The sequence below is a fragment of the Haliotis asinina genome, chromosome 9 (assembly GCF_037392515.1).
Source record: "Haliotis asinina isolate JCU_RB_2024 chromosome 9, JCU_Hal_asi_v2, whole genome shotgun sequence".
In the NCBI taxonomy this organism is placed as follows: domain Eukaryota; kingdom Metazoa; phylum Mollusca; class Gastropoda; order Lepetellida; family Haliotidae; genus Haliotis; species Haliotis asinina.
This window is the reverse complement of record NC_090288.1, coordinates 6,384,845-6,407,583: the sequence shown is the minus strand read 5'-3', so window position 1 is coordinate 6,407,583 and position 22,739 is coordinate 6,384,845. Positions and strand designations below refer to the sequence as shown.

The 22,739-nt window shown below is 41.0% G+C and overlaps 1 protein-coding gene across 1 annotated transcript in view; it reads left to right on the top strand.

Annotated features, from left to right (window-relative positions):
- Positions 1-22,739, top strand: part of LOC137296159 (ankyrin repeat domain-containing protein 11-like) — a 74,140-nt gene that overhangs the window by 36,660 nt on the left and 14,741 nt on the right. Inside the window, exons 7-25 of the mRNA XM_067827860.1 lie at positions 347-1,086; positions 2,048-2,258; positions 2,529-2,613; positions 4,014-4,267; positions 5,068-5,463; positions 6,002-6,020; positions 7,282-7,575; positions 8,712-8,906; positions 10,970-11,119; positions 12,227-12,285; positions 13,118-13,188; positions 14,307-14,354; positions 14,472-14,511; positions 15,068-15,112; positions 15,438-15,601; positions 18,684-18,813; positions 19,761-19,886; positions 20,503-20,615; positions 21,079-21,153. Of these exons, the coding sequence (XP_067683961.1) occupies positions 347-1,086; positions 2,048-2,258; positions 2,529-2,613; positions 4,014-4,267; positions 5,068-5,463; positions 6,002-6,020; positions 7,282-7,575; positions 8,712-8,906; positions 10,970-11,119; positions 12,227-12,285; positions 13,118-13,188; positions 14,307-14,354; positions 14,472-14,511; positions 15,068-15,112; positions 15,438-15,601; positions 18,684-18,813; positions 19,761-19,886; positions 20,503-20,615; positions 21,079-21,153 (3,215 nt within the window). The remainder of the gene's footprint in view (positions 1-346; positions 1,087-2,047; positions 2,259-2,528; positions 2,614-4,013; positions 4,268-5,067; positions 5,464-6,001; positions 6,021-7,281; positions 7,576-8,711; positions 8,907-10,969; positions 11,120-12,226; positions 12,286-13,117; positions 13,189-14,306; positions 14,355-14,471; positions 14,512-15,067; positions 15,113-15,437; positions 15,602-18,683; positions 18,814-19,760; positions 19,887-20,502; positions 20,616-21,078; positions 21,154-22,739) is intronic.

Below are 22,739 nucleotides of genomic sequence, written 5' to 3'. Positions count from 1 at the left end.
TGAAAGAATGAACAAACGAATTAATGAAAGTATGATTCAATGAATACACGAACAAACGAATGAATGAATGAAAGAATACATAAACAAATAAATGAATGAATTGTCCAACACTGCCGTTAGCTGTGCTGTTGACTCTCGAATGTTTTAACATGATATAGTCCGGACAAAGCAAACAATGGGCCTCAGCTTCAGCAACCATGATGATACAATCAGTCAGGTCATACATTGTGACTAATTCATCGCTAAATACACCTCCTCTTCCGACACATGAGAATGAAACCCATTCTTACATTTATCTCCTAACCCAGGCAAGCAAGCAAGTAAAAATCTTGATTCCCTGTTTTAGATGTGAAGGCAATCAAGACATACATACGCACCAAGAGTGGACGGTTGGTAGAGCGTATCGTATTTCTAAACGAGGAAGACTACGAGGCCTTCAAACAGGGCAAAAATGTACAGGACATCCTCAAGCGATACCTCAACAAAGATGAAGCAGCAGGACTGGAGTCTTGGGACAAGGAAGAAGTGAAGGCTATAAAGACATTAGTGAGAACCAAGAGTGGTCGTCTCATAGAGAAGCTTGTGTATGTGTCGAAGAAGGACTTCGAGGACATCAAGGCGGGGAAAGTAGACGCCAAGAATGTCCTCAAGAAGTACGTGAAGACCGAGGACGGTGAGCAGATAGAAGGATGGGGAGAAGCCAAGATGAAGACAGTGAAGACGTATGTGAGGACAAAGAGTGGACGGTTGATTGAGAAGGTGATAATGATATCACAGGACGATTATGATGCTATGATAAGGGATGGCAAGGACCCAAGTGAGATAATCAAGAAGTATCTTCCTCTGGAGGAGGGTCAGACGCTGGAGTCCTGGCAGAGCGCGGAGCCTATGAAGGCTATCAAGACGAAGGTACGGACCAAGAGCGGTCGCATCATAGAGAAAACGATCTACGTCAGCGCTGATGACTACGACAAGATGACAAGGGGAGGTGGAGATCCGAACGATATTTTAAAGAAGTACCTCAAGCCAGAAGACGGAGACACTATAGAATCATGGGAGAAGGCTCCTGACGGGCAGCCAATGAAGGTAAGGCTACCTTGTCAACAACAACCATAAACACAATTGTATCATGATAAACCTCTCTCGCTCTTCCGCTAGTTAATAATGGTATCAAGAATGGTTTGATTAACGTAGAGGCGCCTAATGGTAGAATGTTATTATCTACTTCTGCACTCGTGTCTGTATGTGATGATCCTCTTGTGAAGCCTGTCAAGCTTTATGTTGGAAACACGGCATTGTGAGGTTTCTCTATAGAGCCAATGTCTAAGTGTTGATGTTGATTTTAATGACTGTTCTGTACCGCTTGACAGAAAATCTGTCACCAAAGCGAGTTTTTCACGTTCTGTTTTTCAAGGGAAAGGTCTGTGGCAGACCACCGCAGTGAGCGTATGTTTTGAGAAGTTGAGGAAGTTATTTTGCATGATACTGACTGACTTGAAAAGGGAAACGACATACCTCCTCTTTGTTGTTCAGTCACTTTTCATATGAAACCGTCAGAGTGTAATTAGAATTATAGAATTATTAGAATTTTCAGTGGTTCTCACTAACAATATTTGAAGCGACAGGATGTATTCATGTTCGTCCAACTTCTAAATGCCTTTCAAAAAGGACAGTAGGGGAATTTGATTCCAGGAACACATCTCTCCTGACAAAAAAGCTTGCAGTGCCAGGGTCTCCACGTGTGCATAACAAAATTACTGGAGTCATGGGTTCAGCAAGACAGTGCTTCCTCGGAGAATTCCCATTCGATATCTGGCTGCGTGTAGAGGGAGCATGAGAACTGTAAACTGTAATAGAAATAAGAATGACATAACTACCACAACTAATCCTACTTTTACTACAACCATTGATGATGATGATGAGGAGGAGGGTGAGGAGGAGGAGGGTGAGAATGATATGTATCCGGATGGAAGTAATAATAAGGCAATTTAAATCAGTTAATATCCATCATATTTGTGAAACGTCGAAATACCCTCTGCATTCCCAGGTGGTTAAGACCTATATCAGGACAAAGAGCGGGCGGCTGATTGAGAAGCAGGTACTTCTGACCGAGGATGAGTTCAGGGCGTTCCAGGAATCTGGAGGAGATCCAGAGTTTCTTAAGAAGTTCATCAAGCTGGATAAAGGGGAGATAATCGAGGACTGGGAGAAGGCGTCAACTGTGTACTCTGCCACAGATGAACCTGAAGTCCAGGCTGGTAAGGACCCCTCTGTCTCTAACACACTGGAGAATACGTTCAAAAGTGAATCCAACAGTTAATCCACAATAGAATGATGAGTCTAGACTGCTTCTTGGCTTCAATGGTTTTCTTATGTTGCAGATGTAAATATTTCAGAATAGGAACCTTTATTCGTGGGACCACAGCAGGTGTATGCTGAAATCAGTGACCAGCAACAGTGTCATTACCATGCGACATATGTTACTATTGGGAACGCAGTAGTCATTTAGGTCATTTGTCTATTTTCAGCAAAACCCGGAACCCGCCTGGTGGGTAAAGACGGCGTCGTCTATGAGGTTGTTGTCGACCCCGTCACAGGGAAGAAGTACAAAAAGTAGGTATCTTGTCAGCTTATACGTGCATAATATGAAGCATGCTTAACGCTTGTTCGTTATGTATAAAGTGATTTTAATCTAGAATCCTTAATTACCACCCCGCTCAAAAATAAAGAATAAATAGTAAATGAATAGTCCGCTTGAATGAAATATGTCATAAATAAATCCTGAGGCACCACCAAAGAATTCATCTTCAGTAACCCATGCTTGCCATAAGAGGTGACAGTTGAGATCGCGTATTCAGGCCTCACCGTATAACAATATCCCGATGCTCATGATGTCAGTCACTGGATTGTCTGGTCCAGATTTGATTACTTATATACTGCTATTATACACCTGGAACACTGGCTGAGTTGAGTGTAAAACAACAAAATATAAACAAATAAAAACCCACAAGAAATAATCCGAGTTGGTTGGGTGAGGAGATTTTTGACGAAGTAACTCAACATTCTTTTTCTCCCTGGTTTACTTGGCGTCCTCTTATGGTTTCAATGAATCGTTTTATTGGCACATGCTCTTTCGTAAAAAGACGTTTGAGAATGGCAACTCTTCATGACACTGTGCAGTGTGTTTTAACAGTCAGCTGCGCTAATAGAGAGGCGGTTAATACTGGTCTAAACTGACCAGATTTAACGACGTTGTGAATACAAATGCATTATCTGTTTGTAAGCACACCGAGAATTTCTCAACAATTCATGCATTTTATTGTAAAGTGCCATTTCAACAAAATTCAATACATATTTCTTACGACAGACTTAAATCAGGATGGGAATTAGTGAATACTTTGTCAACTTAGTCACCCCATCGTCCTTAGAAGAATGGTCGCCATATAGCTGGAATATTGCTAAGTGCGACGTAAAACTAAACTCACTCACTCACTTAGAAGAATGAACTTTGGATCCAACATGCCAGTGATAGGTTTCAGTGAATTCCTCCAATATATATTGGTTGATCTGATGTTTTAAACCAATATTTGAGTTAGATTAAGACGGTCTGTAAGTATTTTAGTTTGAAACAGTCAAAGGGTAGCCTAGAGGTTAAAGCGTTCGCTCGTTCCGCCGAAAATCCGGGTCGAATGCTCATGAGTATAATCTGTGAAGACCATTTCTGGTTGGCCCGTGGTAATATTGCTGGACTATTGCTAAAGCGGCATAAGAATATACTCACTCACTAATGGAAAGAAACCAGTGGTTGATATCAGCAACATCGTTGGGGTGCAACCAAGTCATCAAGCCTGACAGTTCGATCTATGTAGACGACGACTCGTATGACACAAATAAGTTCTTGGGGATGTATGCAGACCCTGAATACCTGGGGCTTTATACATTGGTAGACACGCAGATCGATGTCGCTGTTTACTCCCACATGTTTAAAGGTATAACGATTTTACGTCTTTCAGAAAAATTGGACAACAAGAATCTGACGTCGACAGCGGCATTGCGTCCATGACTCGGGGTAAAGGGGGGAAGCGAAGGGGCGGTAAGGGAGGGGGGATTGATGAAGAGGAGACGCCGGAGGAACGACAAAGACGGAAACTTGGGCGGAGGGACGCTGACAGCGACAGCGACTACAGTTACAAAAGTCACCGAAGCGCCGGCGGCACACGTCACGTTACACGACGGCGGAAAAGGGCGGATGGCACTTACAGCGACGGTGAGTAAGAGTGACCTTTCTGGATCTTGCGTTTGACAACATCTTATTAACACGACCGGAGAACGCCACTTTTAGTTCATTACAGGGCATCTGGTCAAGGCGAAACTTTGTATTGGAGAACAAATGGAAATGCTGTTAAACAGACCGGAATCATTACGGTATCGAGACTATTCTTGGTGAAATCTGGGGTTTTTTTGTCCCCTGTTTCTAGAAATTTTGTAAAATCATGAAAGGCGCAGCAAGACTGAACAAAAAAACCACGCAATTCCGCTTTTTGTCAAGTTGTTTTTAAATAGAAGACATAAACAAGCCTACTTCTATGAGATTTCATTTGAATTTGCGCGTCTTTTGCTGTTCAGTATCTTTTGTTGGACTAGATGACCTGGTTGGCAACTGTCATTGCATCCTGACAACTTTGGATGATGCTCAGGATATCAATCACTGGTTTGCCGGATTCAGTCATGACTAGTTCAATGCTGAAATACACACTGACATTTAGGATTATACTTTCTCAAAGTTTTGGGAGGTGGGATCCGTGCCAGGTCAAACCTGTCCAGTTGTCCGGACTTCCATTCACGGAAGCCGTGACTGCTGGTGAATCACATTACTCTCTGTACTGGAGATCAGCTCGAATCCCAGATTGGTCTCAACCCAACAGAAAGTACTAGAGTCTGTGTTTTATCGAGAATGTGTAGTAACAAATACTACGTGGTATAGTAGCTGCATTCAATTATTAACTTTAACATGAAGTCACATTGCCAAATTCACGTTATCTCATCCAATGTAATACTTTCCAACAGCTGAATCGTACCACAGCAGTCAAGATGAGGATGGTCAAGCACGTCGACGACGTCGACGACGAGAGCGGAAACACGGTCCAGATAGCGCGCATAGTTACTACAGCGTCGTCAGTGCTGGGGGCACGCGTCACGTCAAACGACGTCGTAAACGCGCTGACGGTACATATTCAGCAAGTGAGTCCTACCACAGCTCTGACAGTGATAAACCTGGCGGAGGAAGAGCAAAGAACCGGAAGAAGAAGAAGGAACGGCGTCAACATGGCAGCGACAGTGACCACAGCTACTACAGCGACGTGAGCGCAGGCGGTACACATCACAGGAAGAGGAGAAAGAGAATACGAGACGAGCATGGCAACGTCATCGGCCATGGCAAGGTCGAGGACTACACCAGTCCTGGTAAGTGTAGCTTTCACTATAACTTGATGGGACTGTGTATCTCTTTTTCATGTGGGTGCCTTTTAAGGTAGCCTAGTGGTTAAACTTCAGGTTCGATTCCCAACATGGTACGTGGGGAATCGAACCCTGGTCAACACTTTAGCCACTGGGCTACCACAGGGACTGCACAAGCCAGCACAATATATAAAACCGGTGTGCGTGTTTAAGGCTTCATAAACGACAAAATCTTGAATGCCACATTAATAGCCACGTTTACCTCAACTCTTTTATTGTATCAGAAATAAACATTGTTCCAACAAAATTGTAAAGAAGTGTAATGTTATTTGTAATTATCTCTTTGTGCTTACATCACGTAACCATAATTTTGATGGATGTTTATTCGTCTTCGACGTTGTTGTTATTTGAGAATTTGCAACATTATTTATTTGAAACGGTTATTTCTTAAACTGTCCAACGTATGAAACTATAATCAACTTGATACGTGACAAATGTGATCCATTTGACATTTCAGTTCATTAATATTTTACACTTTTTCCAGAAAATTCCGACGATGAAAGGTATGATTTCAATCTGAATTATTGTTTAGTATTTGAAATTCGTCTCCTTTTTCATTACTAATGTACAATGTAAGTTTCGATTATGCCTTAGTTTTTTAGATGTATTGTTTTCTACTAACGTGGATTATCGGACATGGTTTAAGTATTCATTTGTTTCAAATACTGAAGGGCAAAAGCAACTATACCGAGTTCGGAATTTGGAATTGAAAATCAAAATATGATTATGTTTAATTATTCATCAATCAAAAGTTATAATCTATAGATGAGTTTCATGGTGTAAGCAATATTTTGGTTCAATGACGATTGTTGAAAAAAATTTGCAACCCAACAATCCTGAGCAAGTGTACATTTTCGTAAAGAAGCAAAGATACTTATTGCAGTGATAGATGCCAGTAGTGTTTTATCGGAATATCTACTTTTTTAAGTTTCGGAAAGTCTTAAAAATAAAATCATGTTGAAGTATTCTGGGAACAATCATTAAGTGCCAGTTTCGTTTTGTTTTGATATCGCTGACTAAAGGTGTTTTATTTGAAAATCAAATGTCATAAAATAAACCGAGAGGTAAACATTCTTTTGCTCTTTAGTTCGGGTAACATTGTCGCCCAATTTTATTGTACACCCTTAGGTGTTGTCAGTCAACTAACAATGGTGTTAGCATTGACATGGATATCTCTGGGGTCTTTCTGTTCTGGTGTAGATGTGGGTAGATGTGTAGGTTGATTGTAATGGATACAGGGTTTCAAACATTGTGTTAAGATGTCAGTCATTGTTGTACATAACCAGTTATAACATTTACTTCATTTATGGAAACGTGTCATTTTCTTCTTCAAACGAGAACTGCACTTTAGCCTGTATCTGAACTTAGTTTACACACGAGCTTTCTGTTATATCAAGGCATTGTTTCATACCTGACATACGCATCTAGCCATTTGTACGTAGATGACACGAATTTTCAGTTATATCTGACAATTTTAATGTAGATGATATACGAACGTTCAGCTATATCTAGCCAAATTGTCTTAGCTGGAATAGGCAGGTGCAGTTATATCTGTATGCAACAGATGTACAAACTTTCTGTTATATCTACCTTTTTCACGCAGTCGACATACGAACATAATATTATTTCATAACTAGCCATTTGTTCGCAACCGAAACACGAACGTTCCGTTATATCTAGCCGTTTTTACGTTGCTGACATACATCCAATGATCATTTAGCCATTTGACAATATCTAGCCATGACATGTGTGACAATCCCTCAGTGTCTACACCACGGTATCGGATGGTAAAGGCGGCAAAATCCGCGTGAAGAAGGAGAAACCTGGGAAAGGTGGGAAAGGCGGCAAAGGCGGGAAAGGTGGGAAAAAGGGCCGGAATTACACCGGCGTTTTCAGCGACGAATCTAGCGACGATGACGACGTTGATTTGTCGAACATGACAGAGGAAGAGAAAAAGAAATATTTCGCAGAGAAAGCAAAGAGGAAGGCGGAACGAGAGAAGAGAAGAAGAGAGAAATACGGCGACAAATATGACGAGATGCTTGCCAAACATGAAAAGTTCGTAAAGACGTATATCAGCTTGCGTGGAATGTTTGACACATCTTTGATATCTCTCTGGCGTAACACGTGCCTCAGCGTTGCACACGTATATCTCAAATTTGCACTGCTTCTCATAACAAACCTCTTTCCATAATGCATAAAAAGAATTGAGTCCGTGATTTTAACACATCTCTGTCCATAATTCATATACAAATTCAGTGTGTGATTTTAACACATCTCTTTACATAATGCATATGGACAATTCCATCTCTGATACTAACACACCGCCGCCATATAGCCGGAATATTGCGGCGTAAAACTAAACTCATTCACTCACTCGAACATACCTCTTCCAAAATGTATACAAACATTCCATCACTGATTTCAACATACCTCTTTCGATAATGCATATAAACAATTCTATTTGTGATTTCAACATAGTTCCTTCCCTGATGCATGTAAACAACTCTATATGCCTCTTGCAAATATTCTTGATATCATAACAGTTAAAAAACGGCAATGGTTGCACGAGCTGTTGTTTGGCACCTCATTCTAACACCCTTTGCAGTTGTCGTGTTATCCTGTCTATATTCGTAGTCTATGGCGATGCAGGCTGAACTATTTCTGCTAATGCACGCTGATCTGATACCTTTTATCAGCTTATCTTTTTAAACTGAACGTTTGAAATTCGACATTTTAGTGAAGGTTTGTCTGAAACGTCTATCGAAATTTCGTTTCAACTTTGTTTTGTAACCACTGATCAGGTTCAGCGTCATGCCTTCCACAATGCAATGCCTTCCCTCAGATAATTGTTCTCCTGAACTTTAGACAGGTTCACAAAGTCGTGTTATGGAATGATGCCGATCTTTTAATTAACATACCATAAGGTGGTTAACATTCTTATTATATTCCAATGGGCTTGAAAAATATTTACATAACATAGTGCATAAATGATTCAAGGCACGAGAGACTATCTTCCTTATAAACTAACTGTTGTTATCGATGTATTATATGGTGAGGGTCCAATGGCATCACTGTTTCGATGCTCCTTACCCTCTTGTTCTCCAGCAATGTAGACATATTTATCTAGATCGGACATAATCTATCAGTGTCATACGCACAGACATCATCACTCATAAGACTCTATCTCTCAGACTGAAGAAGGCATGGAGCAAACCCGTCTTCAGCGACGAATCTAGCGACGATGACGACGTTGATTTGTCGAACATGACAGAGGAAGAGAAGAAGAAATATTTCGCAGAGAAGGCAAAGAGGAAGGCAGAACGGGAGAAGAGAAGACGGGAGAAATACGGCGACAAATATGACGAAATGTTGGCAGAGCATGAAAAGTTCGTAAAGTGCACCTACTGTTGCATGCGTTGTGCAGTGATTTACCGTCCCATATATACATTGTAATCCCAAACACCCATCTATAGCATAACCTTCATCCTCAATATATAACATCCATATGTATAACTGTACTTTCTCTAATCTTGCTGTGAATGAATATTAACAACCACGACTACCTTCCTGCACGTGACTTACTGCTTATCAGAGGTTGTGGGTTCATCGAAAGGTTTCTTCCAATTGCTTTACTCGTAATCTCGCCTCTTGGCGATATGCGGCAGTGTTTGCATTTAAACCATTATCGTGCATGATTTCAAATACTGGTTTGGGTGCTATTGCTCAGCAACGAGTCTTTTTAAACGCCTCTTTCAAAGTCCATTATATTTCTAACAGGGATAATCACGTATTTGCTATCTTGGTGGTGGTGTCATTCTTAACAAAATCGAGTAAAATATCTCACAGCTTTATTGATAGCGCGTGTACAGTACAGCGTGTATACGTTTCTTTTGCTGTAGGCGACATGTGTAGCCCAGAACATTAAGCCTCCAGCGTCCATTGAGTTGAAGTTGAGAAACTCATGGTCATGGGTTCGAATCTGGTCCTGACTACTTGTCAGCCCCGGGGCGGTGGGGTAGCATAGTGGTTAAAGCGTTCGTTCGTCACGCTGAAGACCCGGGTTCGATTCCCCACATGGGCACAATGAGCGATGTCCCCTGCCGTGATATTGCTGAAATATTGCTAAAAAGTGGCTTAAAACCCAACTCACTCACTCATATCCGCTAAAGTTCTAAATGTCTTTGATCTGTATCATCTGGATGTTTCTCCCACTTGATGCTGACATGTCGTGATGTGACTGAAATACCGTTAAAACGGCTTTAAACTCAACTCACTCAGTCTTCAAACTGCGGCGTTGGGGTAGCCGGTGGTTAAAGCTTTTGTTCGTTGTCATCCTTAGACCCAGGTTTGATTCCCCGCATGGGTAGATTATGTTAAACTCATTGATGGTGTCCCCTGTCGTGACGTTGCTGGAATATTGCTAAAAGGGGCGTAAAACCATACTCACTCTAGTAGCTGTCTAGGTGGTATGGACATTATTCAGTCTTACTTCGCCATAACTTGATATTTTGTATCATTTGTTGTTTTTATGAATATACATTTCATCCTATATTTTCATGCAATTCTCCCCTTTGTACAATCGAATAATATCAGGGAGTGACATTTTGGTTTCTGTAGAACAAAATCATTAATCTCGGGCCGTTGGGACGAAGACCTCGCTCAGCAAGACGAGTGTAATGGATTAGCCGTGATCAACATGGAGGCATTTGTCAGTATCACGTAACATTTTATCTTCCATCAGGGGATATATTCTGTCTACGAAGGAATGTGTGGGACATGGGATAGTATAATTGTGGCACAGTTTCCTCTAGTAATTCTCCGCGACCCCCAGCGAGGCCCAGTAACCGCGACATGAAACCCCTTACCAACCGACAAGTGTTAACATGCCATACTTTCATTAAATGTAACTATGCCCAGTTCGTCTACCGGATTATCTCCCTTGATCTTCACCTCCACCCGCAATGGCTTCGCGTCACGTGACCCGGGTTGTATCCGTCCCACTTTGTCCGAAACCTGTGTGCTTATGGTTGCCTTGTCACGCAACCTAGGGTGACATCTTAATATATACACACAAATCTCTTATCTTAAGATACTGACATGGTATCAACCGTTGTCTAGCAGTAGTGCACCAGAAAGCGTTTGCAAGTTATATGGCGCTCACCCATTTCAGGCTTAAGGCGTTCAGGCTTAATATCACGGTTACTTTAAAGAGTGTATTTTTCCATTAAAACCAAGACTGGTTTTGAGTCAGAATACGAGTGGACTTTGATTCTTGTTCGTCGTTTCAAACGGAGGGATTGACATTCTCGGACTGTTAATTCTGCCAGCACACAGAGTCTGTAGGTTTGCTGAATTCATTGTAGCCACATCTCTCGATCGTGTAGGTACAGATCCCATTAACGATGAGTACGAATGTGAGTTTCTCAGCCCCTTTGTCCTCCAATCTTAGACGTAAGAAAGAAATACGGCGTGAGGAACGTCGTCGTCTCGGCCTCGACAGCGCCTCCTCGTCTGAATACGACGAACTCGGCAACAAGAAACCCAAAACCAAAGGGCCCAGGAAGGATGGTCTAAGTGATGAAGAGTATGGTCCTGATGGGTGAGTCAGGCGGTTGCTGTGACGCTAGTCCGAACCCTATTTGCGTGAATCCCAATGTTGTGTGCTGTGCTAAGGGTTCGAGCCTCATATACTGTGAATGTCATTTTCTTTTCAGATTATTCGCTTTGCAGGAAATGTATTATTTTTAGGTTGTGGGCAAGAAGATACTATAGCTGCATCTGGTGTATTTATTGGCTTAGTAACAGTTTGACCACCTTAAATGCATATATTGAAAGTTTAACATATTTAGTTTTACATATGTATTCAATTCAATTTTAAATATTTCAGTCGTTATAATTGAACACATATGATTTGTACAACCTTAATTGAAATTTATCGATCTTCTCTATAGTCACTTTTAATACATGCTTCCATAAGAAGATCAAAGGCCTCGTAACACTCCTAGTTCTTAATGTTCTTACCTTGAGAAAGCAGCATAATGTCATTACAGCATGGGGCGTGGTCTACTGTATGTCATCTTACCAAATCTAATTGGACCGTTGCTCATACTATCATCCACTGGTTTGTCGGTCCTACCTTATTATTGATTTATCAGCGTGATGCAGTTGTAATAGCTCACTATGAAACAACATTTACGAGCTGAAGACACAAAGATCTACATATCCGAGGACTGCTTATTGGTGTTGGGAATAACAAATGCATGTTGCATGTTGCTTGTTTTAGTACTAATTTCAAGACTAGGGTTAAATATGATCAACACAATCCTCCTTATGGCTTGCCCGTGTGTGGTGTTATATATTGTTTCCAGTTTGTAGTTTGTTTCAGTGTAGTTAGGTCGTTGGTTTCTACATACAGTAGAGCAAGGCAGTATAGTTTTGCATGTTCAACATCATGCAGAATAAAAAATGTTCCATTTTTGTTTTCTTTGTTTCAGCTGAATACCATTAAAAGGCTACGAATATTTCCACAATATCAGCATTTTAAATGTTTAAATTTTATTTACTCTGTTTAAATTACATTGAAATACTAATAATTCATTTCAACACTATTAGAATCTTAAGGTAATCGAACTTCTGTATCAAGTAACAACCTCGTTAATGTTTTTAAATGGTTTTCAATTTTGAACTGGAAGTTTCTGTTTTTCAGGAGGAAGAAGGGTCGCAGGAATAAAGACGGCAACGAGGGTGATGATGAAAGTGACGACAGTAAGTATTGTGTGAATCACGTGACACGGTTGCCAAGCGATACACATACACAACACATGTTTAACATACATCCAGTAGTTGCATTATTAACGTTGATTTCAAATTATTTGATTATTTGTTTCAATGAAGATACACTCGTACCCACGTCCTGATTCTAATAACGGATTCATTTTTCAAGCAAAACCGCGTCCAGTATTCGCGTCGGACATTTTTTTTCTCTTTGATTTGAATAAAGAGAATACACTGCGGTTGTGAAGTCATTTTTACCTACAAAATAATGAAGATATCCTGGTTCGTACCACCCCAAATTATTTTTCTTGCACAAATATTACCCACATGCATGAGTTATAACAACGTGAGGTTGGTACCATAGTTTTACTTACATACACCCTCGCACGTTTGAAGAATGCAACGATTTCATTTCCTGGGTTCTTTATGTGGTTTAAAGATAATTAAAAGTAAACACAATTATAAACTGTTTAAAAAAGTTTATAAATACATTAAAATATTCTTTAATTTATTCAAGAGAAAATTGAAATTAAACTTGAAACTAACACCCACACACGTTCACCTTACAATCTGAAGGTACACACACTGTTAAAGCCTTGTATCCGACACATGGTTCTTCAAAACAGTTTACAGGCGCAATTATTAATTTTCTTCCCATTTTGAGCTTTTTGGATAGTGTGTTACCTTTAGGAACTACTGGATGTGTTAACGTCACTGGTGCCCACGTTTTCCGTCACCTTGTTTGATTGGCACCCTTCTAACAACGAATGTGATGTATTTGAAGGAAGCTTTTGTCTTGAAATGTCCTACCAATTTTGCACAGATTATGACTTGACTGGCCGGAGAAAGAAGAAGGGAGGTCACAGGCCTGGGTCAGGGGATGGCTATGAATATGTAAGTATGTACTGAAGTTTAGCGTCGTTGTCAAGGAGTATTGCACGTGATGAGATATCCGGTTAATATCACTGTCAACATATGGATGAGGTGTCAAGATGATATCGATGTGAGTGTAGTAGGCGAGATATCACGAATCATTGTCCATGTAGTTATCCATTCTGGTCATATGACTTTTCGTGACGAGATATTCAGGTGATATCTTTGTCATATCTCAGTACTGAGTGATAACAGTAGTGTTGATATAACTGTGAGTGTAGTAAGGCATCCGTCGCATATCACTGCCCTTGTTGTGGTGAGGTGCGGTATTCAAGTGATATCACTGTCCATGTTGTGGTGAGGTGCGGTATTCAAGTGATATCACTGTCCATGTTGTGGTGAGGTGCGGTATTCAAGTGATATCACTGTCCATGTTGTGGTGAGGTGCGGTACTCAAGTGATATCACTGTCCATGTTGTGGTGAGGTGCGGTACTCAAGTGATATCACTGTCCATGTTGTGGTGAGGTGCGGTATTCAAGTGATATCACTGCCCATGTTGTGGTGAGGTGCGGTATTCAAGTGATATCACTGCCCATGTTGTGGTGAGGTGCGGTATTCAAGTGATATCACTGCCCATGTTGTGGTGAGGTGCGGTACTCAAGTGATATCACTGTCCATGATGTGGTATCCGACTGATACCAGTGTCAGAATAGTAAATGTGATTGTGACTGTAGAAGGTGAGATATCGCATATCGGTGTCCATGTAACGGTGAGATGTTCAGGTGATATCACTGTCCGCGCAGATGATATATCTTTTTGATATCACTCTCAGTCTAGTGGATGATATTAGTGTGATTGTAATCGGCGAAATATTCATCGCATATCATTGTCCGTGTATTGGCGAGATATTATTCAGGTGACGTCACTCTCGATGTAGTGTGTAGTGGGTGCGGAGGATGTATCACTTTGATGCATTGAATGAAATACCCGGATGTTCGTTCCTGCATTTTTTCATCGTCATTCCTTTTCACCTCTCTTACAGAAATGATACTTACCATTTTCAAACTAATTTCAAAACCACTACTCCTTTATTCCACGTAACAGTTTTTTAGTATTACAAACATGCTTTTGGTTACAGAAATACGATGACAAGGGAAGAATCATCTCCAAGAAACGAATTAAAAAGGTAAGAAAACGTTATTTAAGTTGAGTTCCAGCATACAAATTACAATCATTTGGAGTAAACTTTTATAAAGTTAACACAACACAAACACGGCATCATGAACAGTATTGTTTGTTTCAGGATGGTGAGAGCAGCGGATCAGAATATGAATATGAATATGGTAAGATAATAGTTTTATCGAAGTAAAGTGAGTGAGTGAGTTGAGTTTACGCCGCACTCAGCAATATTCCAGCTACATGGCGGCGTTCTGTAAATAATCGAGTCTGGACTAGATAATCCAGTGATCAACAAAATGATCCCGTTAGTTGCCTCTTACGACAAGCGTAGTCTCCTTTTATGGCAAGCATGGGTCGCTGAAGGCCTACACCACCCCGGACCTTCACGGGTCTGAAGTATGGTAGTGGTAGTGGTAGTGGTAGTGGTAGTGGTAGTGGTAGTAACACTACTAATACTAGACGTCGTAGCAACAGTAGCAGTAGTGATAGTAATTTGTAGTTGTAGCATCCCTTTTTTTCGTTTATGTGTAACGCTTGCATTACGCACATCCGATTTGCTGGCAGGAGTTCAAGTTCCAGAGATAAAATATATCGGCAAAATGTGTCCACTGGTTACGATTGCTTCAGTTATTACTGCGAATAAAAACGCCACTGACTAATAACATAAACGTATTTGTATAGTTAGATTAGTACTGTAAGTATGGTACTTTCCACCCACAGATGCTGATGGAAACGTTAAAGCCGTCAAGAAGAAACGTAAAGGAAGTGAGTACTGAAAACACCCAGTCACATTTAATTAGAATAATGTTAAAAACCATAGAAAGAAGAATGATTGCAACTTGTTTGGATAATAGACTTAATAATTTATTAAAACAAATTCAATTTCCTAATACATAGCTAGGATTTGGCTCTGTCCAGCTGGCATGGCTCGTTGCTTGGGGCGTGCTTTTTCTATCTGGTTTCGATGTTTTACGTCCTGCCTAAATGTCGCTGGTTGTTTTGTGACCTAAACGGCTTTGCTAAGTGGCTTAGTGACACAGGTGAGCAATCTGATGTGGAAAATGAGTTAGGATGGTCGTTGTTGTTGCAGGTGCGGAGTCAGACGGGGACTACTTTGAGGTGGATGAGAAGGGTCAGATTAAACTGAAGGAGGGCAAGAAGAAGATTGACCTCAGTAAACTGACTGCAGATGACCTCCGGAAACTCGGTATTGACCCCAATCTCTCCAAGCACGAGATTGCCCGGCTCCTAAAGGTACTAGTTCAGAACTGATCAAAGAGTATACCTACTGCTGTAGGTGTATCAATATGTCCATCGAGTATTGTGTGGTACTTTCATAGGGGTGTATGTGTAATACAGAGGGAGGCCGTGGTGTGTGAGTGTGTTATATAGGGGTAAGCAATGGTATGTGTGTGTGTGTGCGTACGTGCGTGCGTGAGTGTGTGTTTTGTGTTGGGTTAAACAGTGCTGTGTATGAAATGTAGTGGTAAGCACAGTTGTGTGTGTAGTATAGTTTAAACAGTGTTGTGTGTGTATTATAGGGGTAAGCAGTGTTGTATGTCTGATATAGGGTGAGCAGTGTTGTGTGTGTAATTTAGGGGTAAGCAGTGTTGTATGTCTGATATAGGGTGAGCAGTGTTGTGTGTGTAATTTAGGGGTAAGCAGTGTTGTATGTCTGATATAGGGTGAGCAGTGTTGTGTGTGTAATTTAGGGGTAAGCAGTGTTGTGTGTGTAATTATAGGGGTAAGCAGTGTTGTGTGTCTTATATAGGGTTGAGCAGTGTTGTGTGTCTTATATAGGGGTAAGCAGTGTTGTATGTCTGATATAGGGTAAGCAGTCTTGTGTGTCTAATATGGAGTAAAGAGTTGTGTATGTCTTATATAGAGGTAAGCAGTGCTGTGTGTGTAATTTAGGGGTACGCAGTGTTGTGTGTCTAATATAGAATAAGCAGTTGTGTATGTCTGATATAGAGGTAAGCAGTGTTGTGTAACTAATATAAGGTTAAGCACTGTTGTGTGTCTTACATAGGTGTAAGCAGTGCTGTGTGTCTACTATAGGGTAAGCAGTGTTGTGTGTCTAACACAGAGGTAAGCAGTGTTGTGTGTGGTATATAGGGTAAGCAGTGTTGTGTGTGGTATATAGGGTAAGCAGTGTTGTGTGTCTAACACAGAGGTAAGCAGTGTTGTGTGTGGGATATAGGGTAAGCAGTGTTGTGTATCTAATATTGGAATGGACTGGTACATTGTATGGGGCAATGGTTTCGTAAATATGTGCGTGTTTGTGTGTAGCATCCGTTTTCGAACCCAGACAACGCTTTAGCCACAAAGGTTGTTGATTTTAAATACACCACATACGTTATTGATAGTTGGAATTGAACAATATTACTTACGTCTGTGCAGCCATTAATTACACTTTCAATGAGCTCGCATTTCAACAAGAATGTCGTCGTCGAGTAAATAATACGTAACAGACTTATATACCACCATCATAATAACAATGTCGGTAGTATTAAAACTTTTTCCTCAGCACGAAAGTTGAAATTAATTTCTAGACTGTTCAATTTACCTATATAGATACTTCTGTAATTCGCTACTAAAGGTCATTTTTATTTTCCCATTTTGTGAACAAAATCTCATATATCGGACATTATTTCTACTGTTTGTGAAACCTACGTGACGCCTTGGACGCCATTTTACGCCAGACATACGAGTCCTCACTTTAAGAAGAGCTATAAACAAACACAAAAAACATCCTGACGCTAATCAGTTTGTGAGGCCATACACGCATAACGCTACACAACATCGTAAAAACTACATGTCAACCGTCTATGACATTAAAGTGACTCTACATCCCCAGAGTTATGGGATTTCAGCATGATAGTATGTACACGACGTTCAGCCATGTAGTGTTTTAGTGTATCTTCACGAAAGCCGTATAACCACATAAACACCTTTTTGCGTGCTGAATGTGAAAATTGAGTTTTTTAGACTTGGTGATATGAAAATTAGGTGTTGCTATCGTGTGCCAACCCCACGTCTTCGGCGTCTCCAACGTTGTTATCAAGTTAACGCACGACATCGTCTATTTTATGTTATACGTGTCTTAATATTGAAACCGCAGACTAGAGGGTCGACTATGCAAATATGGAATTATTGTTTAAAGGTGTTGGAGATCAATATTTCTTTGTTAATGTATCTGTCTGTTAATGGATTAGTGGCAGAAATTGATAATATTTTGACATTTTATCACTTTTCAGTCTTTTTGTGAAAGCAAATTTATTTTAAAGTTATTTCAGCTGAATAATTCGTACCTTTAATGGATGCACCTCTTGGGCGTTGATGGCCGTTTAGGGCCAGTTATGTTGTTTTGGCACGTACAGTTTCGCGACGCGACTCGACTGGGATTTATATGGAGACAAAGTTCGAGACAGTTTTATGAATTTGCATAATCATTTTACAAATCTAAGTCTCATTACCAACCTGGAGAGAGAAAATGAATATGCGTGAATAATTCATTTACTTTTGGTCTGGTAGTTGTTCAACGCCGCACGCAACAATATTTCAGCTATATGGCGGGGTCTGTGAATAATCCGGATCAGACAATCCAGTGATCAACAGTGAGAGCATAGATCTACGCAATTTGGATACGATGACAAGTGCCAACCACGTCAGCGAGCCTGACCACAAGATCCCGTTAGTCGCTTCTTAAGATAAGCTTGGGTTACCGAAGATCAATTCCAACCTGGATCTTATCGGGTTCGTTTAGACATTTAGACATTTGTGCCACATGTACATGAATATCGGGGAAGGTTATTGTATCGAAAGCGCCCCAAACTGAGCAAAGACACACTTCGTTTGTTATCATGTACAAGGTCTATGAAGAAAGGAAATGAACATGTGACCGTGACTCGTAGCACTGAGAGTGATATATCGAAACGACCCTTACCTCTAAAACCTTAATGGTTTCGCCCTCTCTCTGAAGAGGTGAAAAGAAAAGTTCGATATTATGGCACATTGTGTGTGTGTGTGTGTGTGAGAGAGAGAGAGAGAGAGAGAGAGAGAGAGGGAGAGATTTGGGGAATCTGTCATTGATAGAATAGCCTGTTCCGTAAACGGAAACTCTCAACTGTTCCCCGATTTAAACGAGGTCTGAATCGGATTCTACAAGGCTTTACACTAATTTTTCATGTCATTCCCCGAAATGTGAATGAGTACTTTTTTACGACGCTTTCAGCAATATCTCAACTCACATACTCACCCTGTAGCGCAGGACATAATAACAATGATGTTGACAATAATAAAACATCTAAATGACGAATAAAACATATTTTCACAGGAGAAGTTTGGTGGAGCGATTCAGATTGTGGACAAGAAGAAAACAATTGGCACAAAAAAGCTGGAAGAATACGACAGCGACGTCAATACTGACGACCTCGCCAACGACAGTGACCTGGATGTTTCCACATGTGAGTTGGATTGTCCTTATCGCTGTCTACTTCACATGCAAGGGTGACGCAAATGACAACAGAATTCTTATTAAAGGAATATATTGAGCTGTTATTGATTGTATGGAACAAAACTGATGGTTCGTGGTGTCGGATCACAGATTCGTGATATCCGATATCCCTTAAATACTTTTATAAGTGGCGCGCCTTATGGATAGGTAAAAGACATTTGATAATTTATTTTCTAAATCAGCCACTGGGAGACATTTCTGAACTCTGCAGTCATAACATAGTAGAAATCAGTTTCAAATTTTGGCATGATTACGAACAGTATAACAGGGCAATCTTAGCACTACGATAATCTTAAGACTATGTTAAAGAATGGGGGTTACGCTCATTGTAGCACTAAGATCGCTTCTTGCAAGTGGACCCAGATCGTCATTTGGAGCAGTCAAGCAGGTAAATCAGCCAGTAAAGCAGCACACTGTGTATACGGACGCGTTAATTTGGAACTGACGGATGATGTGAACTGTCACAGCCTCTTGCAGTATGTTATGGTCGAAAATAAGAAAGATAAGAAACTACGATAATAACGAACTAAAATTTGCAGTTCCTTTTAGTTCATTATCACAGCAGTTCTCCGTTTCCAGATACAAGTGGTCAACAGTAGGCGTTTTAAGCATATATATGTATACCACTCTAAAAAGTAGGGGATATTAGATTTAAAATGCAAATGATAAAGACAGAGAAGAAACAGATGATGATGAGAAAGTAAGGGAAAATGTGAATATGCACAATTCCTTTGGAAATGTTTCATCTGAATGGATATATATATTTTTCTCATATGCATTGGCATTGGCTAATGGTATGCTCGCAAAATTCCCTACCTTTTTGGATTGGTAGATGATAATTTTAGTTAAGGATGTTAAAAAGTGTTTGATAACTTACACGCCATACTCTCTCCACAGTGCGCGGTCCCCGTCGCGTGAACGTGTTGATGAGGAGGGGTGGGCAGGCTATCCTTGACCACATCAAGAAGGTGATGGACCAGTCCAACCTTGGGGAAGACTACGCCAAGGATCTGGATGAGAAGGGTCAGTCAGTCTCACAGAATATACAGATATTCATAAGGTTGAGTTGGGTTGGGTTCTACGTCCGCCCCATTGAAATTATTCCATCCTTATAGTGACAAGATCAAGTCTGTATTCACAAAGTCCAAAGTCCAAATGAGTTTTTATTTTAAAAAGATATATATTTTCTGAAGGGTATTTAGGCTCTGGCTCCAAAGTCACGTCTTTCCCAGTGCAGAGTTGCTTCCCTTGGTTGTGCAAGAATGCGATGATATAGGGTATGACTCTCTCTGATTTATTGCGACTCCTTGTTTGTTAGTTCCACCATGGTAGTGGATTCAAAAGCTTTCATTCCATAATTACAGGTGATGCAATTGAAATAGTGAAAAAGGGCATACGGGGAAAGATTAGGTACACCGAATTGCCACTCCACAAAATAATAGGTCTTCAAAAATCGAAACTATTTAAATGTTTTGAAATAAATGAAATTAGATTTATACGTTATTTTGGAGCTGGGCATTAATGTTAAGGGGGCGGAGCCATGAAAGAGTTACAATGAGAACCCAAGACCTTGTGCGCGACCACACTGGATTGTCATATTTGAGCGGTAAAATTCTATTATGCGACCTTGACCTTGTAGGTGACATTGACTTCTTGTCTCACTACCGCCTGGTCGATCCGAAGAAGTTGGAAGCGTACGCAAAATGCTTCGCGGTGGAAGACGAGGATTATGATACCGTCATTAACGCAGGGGTATGTATTTTTCAGTGTCATGTCTGGGAGGGGTATGGGTGACCGAGCGATCCGCTGCGTAGCAATTCGCTTTGCAGAGTTGCGTCCCTTGCGAACGCCAGCAAGCCATGAATATGGGCTCGATGCCAGGTCGTAGTTTGTAAAGTTTTCAGCACCATTTTCGTGTGGGGTTCACTAAACTAAAATTCACTAAAGCGTCACTTTCGTCTCTACGCCTGGATATGACGCCCACTCCTTGATATTTGAGGGGCGGTGGACTAGTTACGTTGTATAAGCGGTTGCTCGAAACGTCGAAGGATAGGGTTCGAGCGCCCCCGTCATATCTCTGAAATAGAATACCCGATTCAGTCAGTCTGGCAGCCATTCTAGACATTTCGTGTATTCAGAGTCTGTTCAGATGCTACATGTTATTTATCAGCTTCTTCGGTATTATTTGACATAACATGTCTCTTTTTGTTGCTAGGAGACCCGGATCGCCCTCGATGGTGTCCCCACTATACAACAGATGACCCCTAAACAAATGGAATACGTCCTCAAGGTGAGGTCAACTCACAGTTGTACTTCGTGATGACCACAACGTGTTTCAATTTTAAACTGTAATCACAGTTGGGTCATATGGCGAGATGAGTAAAAGGTGGGGTGAAAATGGTTTAACGTCATGTTAATTAAGATGGCGATCATACAGTGACGTGCATGCACGTGTGTGTGATGCGTGTTGTGACCATCTTACATGTTTATTGACTCATTTCGTGTGTAGATGCTGCCCACCATCCCTCGATTTAGCATGGATATCACACTCAGATAAATTTTAGGATATCAGTCTCAGACACATTGACGACAGCCCCATATATCCCACTCAGGAACATTGGAGGATATCCCACTCATACTGATGGATATCGCACGACCCGTACAGTCTGTATTATCCCCTTGTTGCCGAGCAACAGGCAAGGCAACCATAATTACCACTGTGCCCGAGCAACATGCCATTTAGGGCTTTCAAGGCACGTCACTCACCCAGATACAGCCGAAATACTGTTCCACGTATAAAACTTACTCGTCCACAGTTAACCTTCGCCTTAATAACACTAAAATGTTCTAGTCTAACACTTCCCTTGGTCCAGTGGACAAAACCTGTACCCAGATAGCAGGAAGGGGAGTTCGGTCCCCACCGACATGCCAAACGACGTTAAAAGGTGGTACTTGCTGTTACACCGCCTGCGTGGTCATCAAGGAGATCGCTCGCAGTCATCCAGATCTGTATCCATGACAACCTTCGGCATGGTATCTCAATGGGCTACTGCTATAAACCTTGCACCAGTCCGGACTAATACAGGCGGCCGCAAGCGCACAAACACACACGCGCTAGTTTCTATATGAATGTCATTACCATGAGCGCGATGTTAAACCCCATTTCACGGCGGAGGAGCCTGGTGGTTAAAGCGTTCTCTCGTCACGCTGAAGACCCGGGTTCAATTCCCCACATGGGTGCAATGTGTGAAGCCCATTTCTGTTAAGGCTGGAATACTGCCTAAAGCCGCTTAAAACTAAACCCACTCACTCCCTAACCTTGTTTCATCTCATTCTTGAAATTCATGCAATGAAATGGTGCTGAAACCACATTTATGTGTGCTTCAGTCACTTTCAGCTTCCCTCGATTTGATACTGGTATGTGAACCTAATGACTTACAGTCCCAAGAGCAGAAGTACAGCTGACTAATACCTCAATTTGGCGTACAATGACGTCGAACTGGTGTACTGTCTATATATAAACAGTTTCACAAGCGTATTAACGTAATATTATGTCAAACAATTATTCGTTCATGCTAAAAAAGGAAATAGTGGTTTTAAAAATCTTTTTGAACTGGTTCGACCATCCACGCTGAAATTGCCTTCATAAAATAACACGCTGGTGAAAAAAACTTCTCTAATAGGTAACTATCCCGAATGGTTTCTTGGTGGAGAGATCGCATCTGCGTAGACAATTCCGATATTTTCTCGATGCAATCACTCTGGCGCCTCGCTTAACTCCCTGTGCGCTCATCTATATCTGTTTTCTATGTTAATCTTTGCAAAACAACGCTGTCGCGAGCCCATGGGGACTTTAACTCGCTGCACGAGAATTAA